General features: G+C 41.6%; 1 protein-coding gene across 1 annotated transcript in view; it reads left to right on the top strand.

The window, feature by feature from the left end:
* Window positions 1–9017: 9017 nt before the first annotated feature.
* Window positions 9018–16636, top strand: part of ssbp2a (single stranded DNA binding protein 2a) — a 54168-nt gene continuing 46549 nt past the window's right edge. The window contains exon 1 of the mRNA XM_067608302.1: window positions 9018–9169. Coding sequence (XP_067464403.1) covers window positions 9114–9169 — 56 coding nt within the window. The 5' untranslated portion in view covers window positions 9018–9113. The remainder of the gene's footprint in view (window positions 9170–16636) is intronic.

The following is a 16636-nucleotide window of genomic DNA, read 5'->3' on the forward strand; positions in this document are numbered from 1 at the left end:
ATTCACCTCATGATCATCACTCATCACAGCATTGCTACTGCAGAATTAAGGAGTTGTCTGTCAAAGCTAGGTCAAATATTTGCCTGGAGCTGTCCGGCTGTTTCAAAAACAAATCCGCCAGCCTACAACAGAGATCCTTGAAATCAAATCTAGTTGATCTCCCCCCTAAACTCCACTTTATGACTCAGTGAGGAAAGAGACGCTATCACTCAAACCACTGTACTCCTGACTCTTACTCAACTTGTTCTCATTTCCTGTTTAAGGGGAATGCAGCTTGATCGCATTATGAGCCACTCAATCACAAAACATCATACAAGAAAGGTTCTAATAAAAAATGAGAATGCTCTTATTTCCAGCAAAGTGTCCGTAATATATATTTTGTCCACATGATGTATGTTTCAGAACCGCTATCCCCTCCTGTCTCTCACCAGCATACAGCCACACAGCAGTTGTTTACATCAGGGCCAATGGGAGGCTTCTAGACGCAAAGGGTCTGACAGTCTATCAGTGGAAGAGGGTAGTTAATATGGGCACACAACCTCTGTCCTGACCTTGATGCAGGACCATCCATCATCATCTAGGCTTAGAGAAAAGAAGAGGTTGAGAGGTGTATCCAGATGGACACTTTAACCCAGGTTAGAGCCTTTACGTCCAAGTAAACAGCCACTGTCCGCACTTATCGGAGAGCATAGTGAAGTGAGAATTAGGGGTAATATTGGCCAGAAAACACTGCTGCTATTGTTATCATATAACCATACGATAAAACACAAGAGCACACTCATTTAAGTCAGTAAAATATATGAACTGTAGTTTGATTAAATATGATTAAAGTGTGATTTGAGGCTCCCTCAATTTTATTCTGTTAATGTTAATTGCGAGGTGTCATCAAAGATATTTTGTAATCAGTTTCGTCAACCTTCTCAGGCTCAAAACAACTTCAGAGATTTACAGTTCAGTCAGACATGTGTTAAGAAAAAATGCTTTAAACTACAAACTTTACATTTTTGCTTTCATATTAAAGTCGCTCTGCGTAGGATTTGAATATTTGTGACTTTGTTGCCCCCCAGTGGTAGTGTAGAAAAAAAGTCCCTGTGGCAGATAAACACCTATACATCTCTCCTCCTTCCCCAACCAATCACACAATGGAAACTAACCCAGACTGTACTAATGTTTTACTGAACTGTAATTCTGATGTCATCGAAATAATTTGAACGCTATTATCATACAATAATTGTACACATAGGGGCTTTAATCTGCACATTTACTGTAGGTGAGGAAATCACTTCCTATTCACTACATAGTGGACTATATTTACTGTCCACCATTTTATTTTAGTGTCTGAATTCTGAGTGTGAAATTAACACATTTGATAGCGCTCTCTAAAAATTCTTGCAATGAAACAAAAAATGTAGTGTCCATGGCTTTCTGCTAACAATCCCACAATTCAACTTTACAGATGAGGAAACTACTTAATGTCTATTCTATAGTGAATGATTTCCAATACAGCCAAACTGTGAGAGCTAAGACAAGACACATTTAGGTGTCTTACATACATTTTTTGACTCTTGTTTCCATGTTGTCCTCTTAAAATCAAAATTTCAACCACCATCAGTGTTCTTTGTGATTACAATATGACCTGCCACATTCCATACTGGAATTACAAGGTAATGTTTAAACTCCATTCATTGTCAAATATTTATACTGAAAAACAACCAAGATGTGAGGACAGAGGGTAATTATTGTGCATTATATGAGCACAAAACTTTCTAAAGTGATGTAAAACAATGAGGACATGCAGGAAATACTGTAAGTGCATCTTCAGTAAAGTTGCAACTTCCCTTTTTTACTGTGAATACAGGCAATAATATATATACACTTATACAAGCAAAGCAAGTGTTCTGCCTGGTGAGTGTGTGTGTGTGTGTGTGTGTGTGTGTGTGTGTGTGTGTATCGGTGTATCACCTGAAGAATGCCCACAGTACTGTCTGTTCTTTCACTTAAACATGTTGTACTCTTTGGAGAAGTCTGGCTTGGGGTCATCTCAGTATTGCAGATCAGAGAGTGTGCTTTTGGCTGACGGCACAAGAAGCGTTGTTTCTTTTTCACACACACACACACACACATACACGGACACGCACTCACACACACATACACATACACATACACACTCATCCAATCCCCACTCTCTCATTTTGTTTTTTTGGGTCGCACTCATCTGCAGCCTTATTACCCAGAGTCCTCTGCAGCAGCCCAACCGGCGCTCCGCTGCTGGAGTGTTCTGTTAGTCACATCAGCACCCAGCGCACGCTCAACCCAGCTCAGATCATCAGGAATTTCACCGATGGAAAACCTGCTCAGAATTCAGAAAAAGGCTGTGCATATATCTAATTGTGATGGAGTTTTCAACCCCGGCTCAACTGCTCTTTTCCTCTGCTTAGTCCCAGGATGAAATGCTGTTTCATCTCACCAGTGTGATTAACTGAAGAGATGAAATCTACAATAAGTGAGAAAAGTCTGTTTTGCATGCACAAATCAGGATGGTTGAAATTTTCTGCCCTTTTAGGTAAATTCAAATCATCATGACAAATTGTGACCATTTGAGTCCTCAGTACAATAATTTAGCGATAATTATAATGAGTAGAGAGTTTTTGGAGTTTATATTCACATTTGCATTATAACCATTAACACTGTATCTTGCATACAGCTCAGTCAGTAAAATAAAGTGATATCATCTGTATGATTTCTGAACATCTGTTGAGTAGAAATGCCAGATCCCCTTTTAGTAGTAAACCATTTAACAGCTGCCCAATTAAAGTATGAATCAGCATCATAGTCTGTAAAATGGTCTAAGAGATGCGGTGTATGCTCTCCTCTATTATGCAGAAGTTCTGTCTCTGTCTGTAAAAGTAACTGAAAGCCTGCATTTGTATCACCAGTTTTTATACATCGTAGAAGCTACATCCTTTGGCCAAATTAGAAACAAATGTTGTTGTATCAGAGCCACATGTACAGGTGATAGACAAAAATGTCTATCTTCTTTCACGTTGAACTTTCAGCACTCTTGTTACTAAGTGAGTGTTGTCAAAAACTTCACCTTTCAAGGGTTATCAATCAATTTCATACAGTATACATTATGCAGCTACGATAAATACCTTCTTGAATTATATCGGTTGGTTGATTCTCTGCAGAGAACTGACAGGTTATTTTGCAAACAAGCATTAATCTTTTGCGTAAACTAACATCAGTACAGAAGAGTAGGCACAGCAGGTCCCATATTTTCAGGACCACTTAATTTTAGATGTTAAATCAACGAGATGTAGAATGTATACTAGACATGCTTATTAGGATGTTTTCACCTCCTGCTTTCCTGTTGCATCAGCTGTAGAAAGCAAACTTTTTTTTTTCTTTGAATACTTGAATTAATTTCATAGCTTGGATGATCTTGAGGCTGCAACTTTTCCATGTTGATCCCAGTTAGATAAACTGTGTAACTATGTAATTGTGTTTGTATGTCGCCCCTGTTTACACCGCTGATCAACTTACAACCAGAGGCAAGTTCTTTGTCTTGGTTATATTGGAAGTGTCATTGCGCTTATGAAGTTTTTTCACCAGTCATGTAGAGGGATTTGTAACTTTTTCCACAGTTAACAAAACCCTTGGTCGGGACACCCTCTTCATCAGCAGAGAGGAGGGGGAGGAGGAAACAGCAAATGTTGTTTGGAGCAGGCAGTTTCAAGACGCCCCTGGACCAGATGAGACTGGGACCAAAGAGTTTTATTTCTTTCCTCCTATGTACTGCATACATGTTTGTGTTTACATGTGTGAGCTCGCATGTACACATTTGTGTATGTGAATCATGTTTGACTGACTGTGCAGCACATGCATGTGATATATGTGATATATATATATATATGTGTGTGTGTGTGTGTGTGTGTGTGTGTGTGTGTGTGTGTGTGTGTGTGTGTGTGCTATGTATATAGTATGTATCTGGCACTTGCACGGCTGACAAGACTGTAAAGCAGCTTCTCTCAGTTTTTCAAAGGAGAGCATTCTCCGCAGGGGGACAGACATGGTTGATTTCACAGCAGGTTGAGGTGATGTAAAGATCACACAGGTGCAGAAGATACTGTAGCTACATGGGTTGTGTGAACTACAGAATGCTTTGCATTCAGAGTATTTTTCATATTTTACCTTACATGCAGCTAGGAGACCTGTTTATGGTTTACTTTTTGCTAATATTGAACCTGAATGCACTGTCTTCATGTGAACTAAAATTAAATACTTAAAGATCCCCTCCAGACATGTATTAAAACATAAAAATACTCTTCCTGAAATAATAATAATGTGTTTCTATAATAATGGTTGTTATAATGGTTTTTCTACAAAAAACATATAATTACCCCATTGAAATAAATAAATGACATCTACTCTTCTCCCTTGTTAAAAAATCCAGAATCTGTGAAGATGCAAGTATTTTTTACTTTAAAAGTTTAACTGTTGGACACAAGTTGCCTCCTACTTCACTGTAAAGTTCTTTGTCATTGTATGTGCACTGGAGGCTTCAGGTTTCCACATCATATTTGTGTAAGCTGCATATTGGACCATGACTGACTTCCAAACCAAGTTGTGATGTCACAAATCATGCTCGTAGCCCCGCCCCTTAAAATCAGATTTTCAGTGAGCACAGAGAAACTTTCCACTTTCAGCAGATGAAGGTGAAAACAGCCCTCTAGTATCAAACTCTGCACATACATCATACTGCACAGTGAAGCTCAAACATCCAACTCCAGGAACAAGGAGAAAAAACATATTTTTCAGTGGAGGGGGACTTTAAAGTAAAATAAAAGGAAGACACTGTCACCATGCCGTCATCATATGTAGCACGCCACTGTCCACTTCAAAGATCCACTGTTGATATATCCTCAGTTCTGACTCCAGCAATTACTCTTTTGAAAACAAAAACACAGTGTGACAAGGTGTACTATTGTTCATGCTAAATTATTTACTGAGCCACAAGCTTTTGTAAACTTCAGCGCCAATTAATCTCAAGAACCTCTTTTGTGTGAGAGCTTAATCGTTTGCTAATTAACGTCCTTACTAACAGACACCCTCAGTGGAAATATATGATTACATAGCCCATCGAAAGGCTCAGTAAACAAAGGCTGTTTGCTAAAATGCCAAAGCAGTTGTTGTAAAGCTGGAGAGGGGCAAATCTATCATTTGTTTGTGCGTGTGTGCAGCCTACAATGTCTGAGTGTGTTAATACTTGTGTGACTGAGTGATAGAAGAGAAGCAGAAAAAGTGAAATACAGAGCAGAGATGGAGAAAAATAAAGAACAATTGTGATTTTGGGGTGAATTTTGGTTTGGCTGTGTACGTCCTATTGATTTCATGCATTTAAGTGAACAAGTTGGCATGTTTATAAGCGACAGTGCTGAGAGTCAATGTACGGCCTAGAATAGATGACCTCAGACAGATGGCTTGGTGCTACAGAAATGAGAGGAAGGACCTCGTGGGTGGACCGAGAGACAGAAAGAAAGAAGAAAGAGAGGAAGAAAAAGAAAAAGAGAGTCTTTTCAAGGCATCGAGGCTACTGAGATCAGAGAAAAACACTCTGATTAAAACAAAAATAGTACACACAGTATAGTATACAGGTGGAGCTGGGGGAAAACAGTGGGGTGGTAAAACTAATTCTGAAGAAAAAAATTTTGGTGGCAAATCTGAAATAAGATTCGGGAAAATAAATGGGATGAAATTAGTCTTTTTTGTCTCATCCTCACATTTCTCTGTTTCTCTCTTTCTCTCTGGATCAGATAATTTGCTCTCCTGACTGCAGTTGTGCTTTTCAGTGACGGAGTGTAACATGCTGGGGGCAATCAAAAAAGATTGTCACCACAGGCCCACAGATTACATGGGCCCACAGTCAATAGGAAAGGAGCTAAGTCTCCCATGATGGAGTAAATCTACAGCTGTCAGCCAGCCTACCTCCAAAGCACACAGCCAGTTAGGAAACCTGCTAGTCAGTCAATCCAGTCAGTCAGTCAGTCAGTCAGTTGGTCAACGAGCCAGCCAGTCCATCAGTCAGCAGAACTGCCGCCAAGTTTATCAGTCACACCATTGACTCTCCCTCTGTAATGCTTCTCTTCCTTGGGGGGAGTGAATGAGGGTTGAGGTGGTCTACTATGATCACTATGAGATTGTGCCTCCCCTGTGGTGCAGAGAGAGGTCATCACATGTACTCACCTGAGGCTTCCTGAAGGAGACTAGAAGTTGAAATAGAGAGGAAGAGAAAGAGGAGAGAGTAAGAACCTCTTGATAAAGGAGAAATACTGAAGAAAATGTCAAAGCAAGTGTAAAATATACTGCTGCACATTATATTCAGCTGGACAGCTAGATTCATTTGGATTTCACTGTTTATTTATCATTATTGCTAATTTTACTTATATTAAGGGCTGCAACAAATTATAATTTTCATTGTAGATTGATCTGTTTATAATTTCTTGATTAAGGGATTTACGAAAATACATAATCACAATTTCCCAGAGCTCAAGGTGATGTCTTCAAATTGTTCGTTTGGTCAGACCAACCTTTAAAAAAAGAAAATAGTGAAGGCTCAGCATTTTTGCTTGACAACTAATGATTCAATCAACCAGTTCGTTTCAGTTTGAGTGATCTATATTGATTTCTGTGTATTTCTCCTACCTGACAGGTAACTTTGCTTACGTATCCAGAGATTGGCAGCAGTCTATCTAGTATCATTTCAAATACATATTAAGAAACAGGAAATTAAGCAATAAGCAGGTAGCAGAAAACCAGGGAGACAGAAAAGTAAAGGGGGTGTGAGGGAAGGGAGAGGGGGTAGAACAATGCAGAAATAAAGGGGCAGAGAAGTTAATCCCCGAACTCAGTTGAGGCTAACTGTTCATTACCTCTGCGCGAATCGGAGCACTGGGTTGTTAACGGAGGTCAACTCAGCACAGAGAGTGGGCTGGCCGATGATCTTTACCTCCTCCACTTACTTCTCCCCTGTTATCTAGATGTCTATCTATCTATGTTGGCTTTCTTCCCCTTCATTAGTATCACTGTCTGTCTCCTTCCCTCCCTCTAATCCCAGCTTCTGTCATTTTGGAGCTACCCTTCAGTTTCTGTGACGGTGATGATAATGTCAGATCGCTGTATCTATGCACGTATGATAATGGAAACAAACAGGTTTTTCTTCTGATTTGACTTTTTTAGATAACATGACCTGTTAACCTTTACTTTCTCTTCCTCTCTCCCCATTTCTTCCTCATTCTTTCTCTCTTCCTCCCGCGTCCTCCTCCTCCTCCTCCTCCTCCTCCTCCTCCATCCTCTGGAACACATGGTTATTGCCTGCGAGTGGTTGTCATGGTGATGGACCCCGAGGGACTCATCCCAAAACCAAAAGTTCTGCTTGTCTGAAATAGAACCTCCGCCTCTCTCCAGGGGGAAGGGGTTCATTTGGCACACGAGGGGAGGCAGAAAGAGAGAAAGAGAGAGAGGGAGAGAGAGAGAGAGAGAGAGAGAGAGAGAGAGGTTTCAGTCAAGGGGTGAAAGATGAGAGAGTGAGGAAAGGGGGGAGAAAGAGGGAGAGCAGGAGAGAATGAGGCAGCGTGCATCCATTCCAACTGGGTCACATCGCGGGAGCATTGCGTAAGCGTAAACACTGCTGCCCCTGTGCTATGCCCTTAGCTTACACACACACACACACACACACGCACGCACACACACACACACACACATTCACATAGACATTGTGTCTTTCCAGAGCTTACTACTGTCTGGGAATCAGGCGTTTTGTACAACAATCTGTAGTATTTCTCAGATCCTGATTGGCACCAAGCTGCGGTCCCTCTCTTTTCTCTTGTGCTCCTTCTCTCAGTGGATTTGCGATAAGTACATTGTGACAGTGGAGTGAACCCTCCTCTCTATTAGCTGCCAGACTGGACGGCAGCATGACGTAGCACTTCTTCCCTGCTGCACATCCAAAAAACACACAGCGTTCTGTGGAAAAGTAGGATATGTTTCCAGTAGTTTTTGTGACGCAGGGATGTAAATGTACCAAACCTGCATCGCTGACAATTTGTGCTGTGGGTGATTCTTATTTTTAGGGTGCCTTTTTATGTAACATCTGGCTAGGATGTTAAGGAAGCACTCATACATGAGGCCTCCTGTGGGATTTGCATGTATATCTCCAAACTCAAATGTGTCAGTCACTCCAACAGGTCATCATTTACACTTTACAGCTGATTATCATCAACATCCGCCCACACTTCATTTATCCGACGCTGTCACTGGCTTTTCCAAACATTTCCTCCTGGCGGTGGAGCAACTGCACAGTAGCACTGCCTCACGCATGTATGTACAGGACGACTTGTAATGTGGCTTCATCCTCCCACAGTACACCGTGCCTATGCATGCTGGGTGTGTTGTTTACAGGCCCCTCTGTAGTGCTTGTGTCTTCCCAACATGCTCTGCTACACACATGTTTGGATATCTTAACCGAGCCTATGTAAATAAACACCAATGCAAATGCAGTTTTATATTTGCGAGAGTTGTTTGCGCAGTGCGCTGTGTGTGCGTCGGTAGAGGGTGTGATTGTCTATAAAAGGAACAGCCAAAGCCAGTTGTTTAAAATCCTAGTTGGACGGTTTCAAATCCCCCCCTTGCACTGAGAGAGGAGAATAGAGGGAGGGAGTGCGGATGTGCGTGCGTGTATGTGTGTGTGTGTGTGTGTATGTGTGTGTGCGTGTGTGTTTGTCAGTCTGTCTGCATGTCAGGATGGGAGAGACACTGACAGACAGACAGACTGCAGACAGACAGACTGGGAAAGCAGAAGGAAAGACAAGAGTGGAGCAGAAAGAGAGAGAGAGAGAGAGAGAGGGAGAGAGAAGGAGGAGGGGGTGGAGCTACCAGTGCAGGGGCGGGGACAATCAGCTGTCACTCACTGGCGGTTGCCATGGCGAGCGGGCGGTCCCGAACAGCGGGGCATCCAATGGGAGACGACGCTGCTTGTGTCGCCATGGTGACGGGGCTGTGCCCAGGGAGGTTGTGATGGGTTGACAGGTGCGTGACAATCGGAGCTCTCTGCAAGCATGTACGCCAAAGGCAAGAGTAGCAACGTGCCGTCCGACAGCCAAGCCAGAGAAAAGTAAGTTTTATTTATGGGGGAGGAAACCGCGGCTGTGAGGGAAGTTCATGAGCGGCCGGGGGCAGTCACACACGGAGCTGCGGAGGGGAGGGCACACGGCGCTACACTCAGCGGCATGGGGCTCTCTGCTCAGCGAGAAAGGCTTGGAAAGTTGACTGCTTCATTTATTTGAAGAAAGATAAGACATTTTGTCGGAGGGGTTTTTTACTGTAATTAGACAGACGATGGTAGTAATTTAACACGCAGTTGCTGCTTCCACCGGTTAATGAATCCAACTATCATCCTTCTCTCGCGGTGTCCCGGCATTTCTCTGGTGATCTATTTCATTTCATTACCGAGCAGTTGTTTCATTTTTAAAACATCCATGTAGTTGTGGATGTGGTTTGCGTTTTTAGTCATGCAATTAACTGCTCCGACCGTTTGGGGTCGAACAATTGTGCAGTTTTGTAAACATGCGGAGCGAAACTAGACATCGAGCGGCAGGAAAGTCCAACGCATTTGTCAGCTCTGAAGCCGCTGTGTGTGTGTGTGTGTGTTTGGAGGTGTCGCTTTCTCAAAGAGACTGTGTTGTGTTAAATGCGCTGAGTCCTATCACCGCTGCAGCTGATGAGGTTTGTTACAGGGGCAGGCGGTCCGGTTGTTGGCTGTATTTGACTGTGCAGTAATCGTTTTTTTGTACAATTCAGTGTATAAAGATAAGCAGTTTTGAATGGGAAGGCTTGTCATGTCTGAGCTGTGCTTTCTGCACATTGAACTGGGTTCTCAGTACAAAGATGAGCAGACTGAGAGCAGAGTTTGACCTAAGAAGGGAACTAATAGGCTTTTACATGGAGACAGTGACAATAAAATAAAGTTTCAATTAGAGCTGCAACTATTAGTCCACTAATCAATTAGTTGCCAACTATTAAATTAATCAAAAACTATTTTGATAATCGATTAATCAATTAAAAGAAAAACAGTCAAAATTCTCTGGTTCTATCTTCTCAAATATGAATATTTTCTGGTTTCTTTAGTCTTCTGTGATAGTAAACTGAATATCTTTGGGTTGTGGACTGTCTTGACAAGACAAGACATTTGAGGACGGCAGCTTGGGCTTTGAGACATTTTTCACGATTATCTGACATTGTATGGAACAAACAACTAATCAATTAATCAAGAAGTAATTGACAGATTAATCGATAATAAGAATAATCGTTAGTAGCAGGCCTAGTTTAAATATAGATAGTTATAGTAAGGTTAGTGCCACTCTTAAACACTACACCTGATATGTTGTTAATGCATGAGATGTGAAACCTAACTAACTAAATTCTGATGTTTCCTAAACTAGAGGGACAGAGTGCTTTAAGGTGAAGCTGCGTTCAGTTAGATGTAACAAGGCACGGCTGCTCACTATTTTTTTTGGATGCTTGGGGTCAGATGGTCAGTGAGTAGGGCTCATGGATCAGCACTCCTTGGGAAGGAGGAGCATGTATTTATTGATCATATGCCTTTGATTGTGAACATACAGGAAAACATTTACAGTCTGTGTGCCTCACCGGTTTAGACCTCTGCAGCTTATTAATGGACTCAGAGAAGTATAACATACACAAACTTAAAGAGCAGCTGCATTTCACTTGTATTTTTCAATTCACCTGGGAATATGACCGTAAAAGACAAGATTAATCACCTCACCTCTACTCCTAACTACCGCTACTCATTTATTGTGTCTTTTGAATCCAGTTCACTCATGTTTGTCAACAGTGTGATTGAGTGCTCTCCTCCATCCCTTGAGCCCCATTCTTTAGCCCCAATCGATAGGAAGAGGATAGGACTGAACAGTGTGGCTCTATCGCAGGCTTTATCGCAAGTCAGAGGGAGAGATGGAAAGCTTCCTTTAGGCCTGGAAGATCCTCTGTGTGCATTACATGTGAGCGCGTGTGTGTGTGTGTGTGTGTGTGTTTGTATGTGTGTAGGCATGTTATGAGATAAGCTTTTCTGTTGGTGAAACTCAGCAGATTTACTTGTTCTCAAGAAGAATTCCCCTGACAGTCTATCTGCGATGAAGACACATTTACAGACTTGCTGTGTCAAAATGAGCGTGGATAACGGGCTGTTTTTTTTTTTTTTCTTAAAGGAAAACATTTACCATAACTGTGTTGATAGATGTGACAGACATGATCTTTCATAGGTAAATCAGCACTGAAGAGCTAAAAGACAAGGCTATAATGAGGCGACACTTTTGAGGGATCATGGGAGGTTGAACACTCACCTGACTTCATGTGATTGAAAGAATATCTTGCTGTTGTTGTTGAGCATGAGTGGTAACATCTCAGCCATAAATACGGTCTGTTTAATTATTGGAGCTGAACCATCTCCGGTGGTATCATCTGATGATATTGTTGATTAAGCTTCTTGTTCTTGTTTTATAGGGAGTTACATGATCCCTGAGATACTGCGCTGTCTGTGCGTGTGAGTCTGACCCTGCACGCTAAACTTCGTACTTTTACTGTACATCTCTTTCACTGTAATTTAGACTTTCATGTCGCTGCGGATCATGTCGGTATCCGTGTTTACATTTCGAGGCGAGGTTTATTTTAGAGTGATGTTCCATTGTGCGTTCACTGCCAAGGCCGTGACAAAAGAAAGGAAAAGGATGAGAAGAAAACAACCGGATGAAAAGGCAGTGAAAGGCAGAAATCAGGAAAGGCAGAGTTTCATTTGTTTCTTAACAAGCAGCCTTGTTTATCAGCGGTGTGTATCAGAGAAGCAGAGCAGGCCCAGCGCTGCCGAGTCTTCAGTTGTTTTTCATTTCTGCAGCGCAGCGGGGGATCAGAGAGTGGGAGAGACAGAGGGCAACAACAGATTGAGGGAAAGAAGGAGGAGGGGAAAGAGCAGGACTGAGGGAATTTGCTGGATCATTAGTTTACAGTGTTGTAGTATTGACCTCAGAATGGACCCCTGCAGACACGGGGCTCTGGCATCTCGCCCGTGTAGATGTAGAGGAGCTCTAAATGCAGCTGACCTCTGTGCAACTCTCTTCATCTGTGAGCGATAAGCATCTGATTTGTGTGGTGTGTCCTTGCTACGGATGCAGCGGTTAACGCATCGCATATTTCTAAATTTTATGTCATGGTTTTTGCAGTTTGCACACTCGGGGAGATAAGAAGTAATATAGCGTGATAAAGATCTTGCTTTAGGAGAATCACCAAATGTAGTTTCAAGATTCCACATTAAATGCTGTTTAAAAGTGTAGATTTACAGTACGCAGCATCTGCCTGAGATTTTCGGACAATATATAGGAAGCCACATTTTCTCTGTGGACACTTAGAGTCTCTACACTGTTCGATCGCCACCTCTTGTTTTGCATGTTAGTACAACCTTTTGTTCTTGATAAGAAAAGAAAGGTTAACAGAATCCATACATTTTAAGTGCAACAACCACATCTACTACTATTAACACAAATGTCACACTGGTTATTCTCTTACCTAATTATAGTGGCTGATCTTTACTTTTCAGACATGTGACGTATACTGTATTAGTAGTCTCAAAATTAGATTAACAATGTGATTAATGTCAATATCATTGTAAAAACACTGTGATTGTTTTCATTTGCATATTAAAAAACACCAAATTTAGACTTATTTTTCCTTGAGTTGTTACGGTGAGGTCCATGCGTTTGTCTGACATTTCTACAGATACAGATACATGTTTTGCCACATAGTGTGAAAACATTGACAGCACAAAATATTAGAGACACATTTCATGAAGTGCACTGAAGTGATGGCGAAAGCTGTTATCACTTATTTATTTCCTTGAAGTAATCTGTACCCTTCACAGAAGAAGAGATGCAGATAAAGACAACCAGATGAGTAAGAGAATGATGGGTTTTTTTGTTGTTTTTTTTTTAAATGTCATTTTTACCCAAATCGCAAATAAAACACATTGTCTCAATTACCCATTTATCAAGCCATGGTTTTTATTTGCTGATGTTGTGAAATATCAGCTTCTGAAACTTAAAACTAATTAGAACATGAGTTGAATAGAATTTTGCTTTTGGTGCTCAAATCAAGAAACAATGTTTGGGGTTTTCTGGATGGTCGAGACCTCACAGTAAACATTTCTCATTAGAACTGTTTAGCGGGAAGTACTCTCAACTAGGGCTGTGATTAATGATTGTTTCCATTGTAAATCTTCTGATTATTTTCTTGATTAATCGATGAATCCTTTTGTGTACAAAATGTCAGAAAACAGTGAAAAATGCCCATTACAATGACGTCTTTTTGTCTGACCAGAAGTCCAAAATTGAAAATGTTCAGTTTACAATGACATAAAATAAAGAAAAACAGCAAACACAAACTTTTAAGAGCCAAGAACAAGGGAATTTTTAGCATTTGTGGTTGAAAAATGAGTTAAAGTTCTTTTGAACGATAATTTAAACTAAATGTTCCAGCTATAGTTCCTAGTCTGTGGATTGAGTAATGGGGACATTGTACTGTATCTGGAAAGACATATTGCTTGTTTTTCACCGCTTTGAGCTCCACAAACATTTCATACACCCCCACTGTATTTGGGTGCCAGCAGATATCTAAGAGACATATATCTCAAAACTTTTGCAAATAAAACCAAAACTATCTGCACAGATAGATACCACTAGTGGTAAGTGAGAAAATGTGTGTGGTGACTTGGGTGAGCTGATCCTTCACGGCTTGTGGATTGCACAAGAGCGGCTGCAACTAGTAATCACACTGTTTTTTAAATAAAATCCCAAGTGAAGTACGCATTTTTCGAATATTTGAAAACAGAATAGACATCTTGCTAAAATGTGTTGCTTCACATCTTTGTGTGTGTGTGTGTGTGTCAGGTTGTGAGGAAGATGGAAGCAGTTTATGCCGTCTTTACACCTGTGTGCCTTCACTCAAAACTCACTCTAGGTCTCAGACAGCAACACCGTTCAGCTCTCTTTTCTCTCTCTCTCTCTCTCTCTCTCACTCTCTCACTCTGGCTGTACCTGTGTTACGGTCTGCACTTGATTTTGATTCGGAGTGACAGTACACGACCACTGACTGTGTACTTCAGTTGTTCAACGAGTGTAGGTTTCAGTCACTGGCAGTTAGAGGACACATTCCACATAGTTCTGGGATTGTGGTCCTGAGTGAGTTGCACTGCATCACATAGTACACATTCCTTTTCTCCTTTTCTGTGCTAGTGAATCATGGAACAAGACTGTCGGGAGTGAGGCTGAGTGCAAACTCTACCGAAATCACACACATTGCTCACAAGTCATCTTTATGTATTTCTCATAGTCTCTCATCACACACACACATATCTTGATACTTCCCTAGAAAGTACTTTGATTTGTTTGGGTTTTTTTACACATCAGATTAATTAAATACAAACTAAACTCGCAGTTGCGAAAAGACAGACTATCATAAGTGTCATTATTGTTCAGTCTGTAGTTCAGGTGCCAACCATCTGGTGCAGACTTAAGCATTTCTGGTGCTGTGAGGATCATCATTCTGCACACATACATGCACACACACACACACACACACACCAACACACACACACACACACGCACGCACGCAGCTACTTCTGAACCGAGACACCTCAGAATCCTGCCAGGAGGCTGCCAATGCAGCATTGCGCAGACTGAGGCAAAGCATTGCATGCTGGGAGTGTTTATCTGACAGAAGCAATTCAGGCTGCCACTCTGGCTCTGACAGAGTGAGTCGCATTACAGGAGAACTACAATGAAATAGAGCAGTATCATACACACACACATACTGTGTGCTAACAATGCCGTCGCGTTGACTGCGCTGATTTTGTCCACGCCAGCTGCCAACTGATGAATGTAACTGACAAGTATTTTGTTTGTTTACTACATTTAAGTGTCCTTGAGAAATGACAGAGGTACACTCATTAGAGGGAAGAGAGGAGATCATTTGTTAGAGCAGGAACAAAAAAAAAAATGTAGCCAGAGGATAAACATATGTTGCCGGTCAGATTGGTGGTGAAAAATGAGTCGAAATGAAAAATGCAAAAGAAAGTCTGAATGAAAGAAAGAGTTTTTGTGTCCAGGTCAGACGAGGTCAAGTGATATCCTGCAGGACCTTATGGTCTAATGCTCCATAATGGCCGTGTGTCAGACCTCTGCACTTTACACACATCTGACCCTCTCTGTGGATCACTTACGCTGGTACATTAAGTGGCCACACCTGGTTCTGTTGGCTTAAGTCCAGTGACGGAGTAAAAAGCCCCAGTGAGAACCCCCCCTCACCCCATACATAAGAGCCACATGGTGGGCCTCGACTTTAATTCAGCTCAGTTCTGCTCCTCCCTGTTTAAGACGACAGAGAACAGTATAAAAGTGCATCAGTGTGTGTGTGTGTGTATCTGTATCTGCTCTGCCGCTTTTGCTCGGGTCAATAGAGATCATAATGCGCGTGTAAGTCTGTAAACCCATCTGAGCTGTCCGCTTACAGCACTTTCCCCATACGTTTCATCCTTCAAAATCAACCTCCATCTGTCTGTCACGCCACTTGTGTGAATGTGAACTACAACATCCAGTGATCATTACACAGCTAATAGCCTCTCCAGCTCTCACGGGACGCTTGTGAACATCTGCAAGACACAGAGAACTGTCACTGCTCTCTGTTGTCGTCTTTCACCAACGCTGACAGTCAATGAAAGATATCGTCTTAAAACTGCTGCCGGTATTTGACAAATGTATGCATCACAGCAACCTATCTCATTCAGGTTTTGTTAATGGAGGCATCACTGTCATAGGCACCCAACCGACCTCATTCTAACCAATACGCAGTCACCCATATGTTTAACCCTACACTTCTTCATATGCCTGTTGGGAAACTTATACACAGTCACAATCACATCTGTATACATGTGGCACCAGTCGAACTCCTTCCCTCCACTGAGATTACAGAGAAATTTTTTCTTAATCAGTCTGGGTAGCTATAGTATTACTGGTGTCCACTTCATGTTGAAAACATCAGTCCTTAGCTGGAGTTTGGTTGTTATGCTTTCCATCAAATATACACTTTTTAAAGTTTCCCTCCATTGTTGGACAGTTGGAGGCTTTACCTTTCTCCATAACACTGTAATCATCTTCTTTGCAATCAGCAGCAACACCCCAAGTAAATATGTCTGATTTTTGGTATCTATATCCTCCTGAGTCTCTTCCAATATAAAGAATGGCGGCTCTTGAGGTAGGTCTGCACCCATGATTTGCTTGATCTCTTCCCGAATGTTTCTCCAATATTGATACAATTTGGGACAATCCCAATATATATATGGGTATGTTCGCCAATCTCTCCCGCATCGTCTCCAGCATAATTCTGAGCTTGAACACAAGAGGAGTCTTAAATACTCTCATTCTCGTTTTCCATTCAAACTCCCTCCAGGTAGGACTGCTTATTAGCTTGTGACCATCAAGGCATGTCTTTTCCCACATTTCATCAGTGATAATATTCA

This window comes from Thunnus thynnus, chromosome 2 (assembly GCF_963924715.1).
Source record: "Thunnus thynnus chromosome 2, fThuThy2.1, whole genome shotgun sequence".
Lineage (NCBI taxonomy): Eukaryota > Metazoa > Chordata > Actinopteri > Scombriformes > Scombridae > Thunnus > Thunnus thynnus.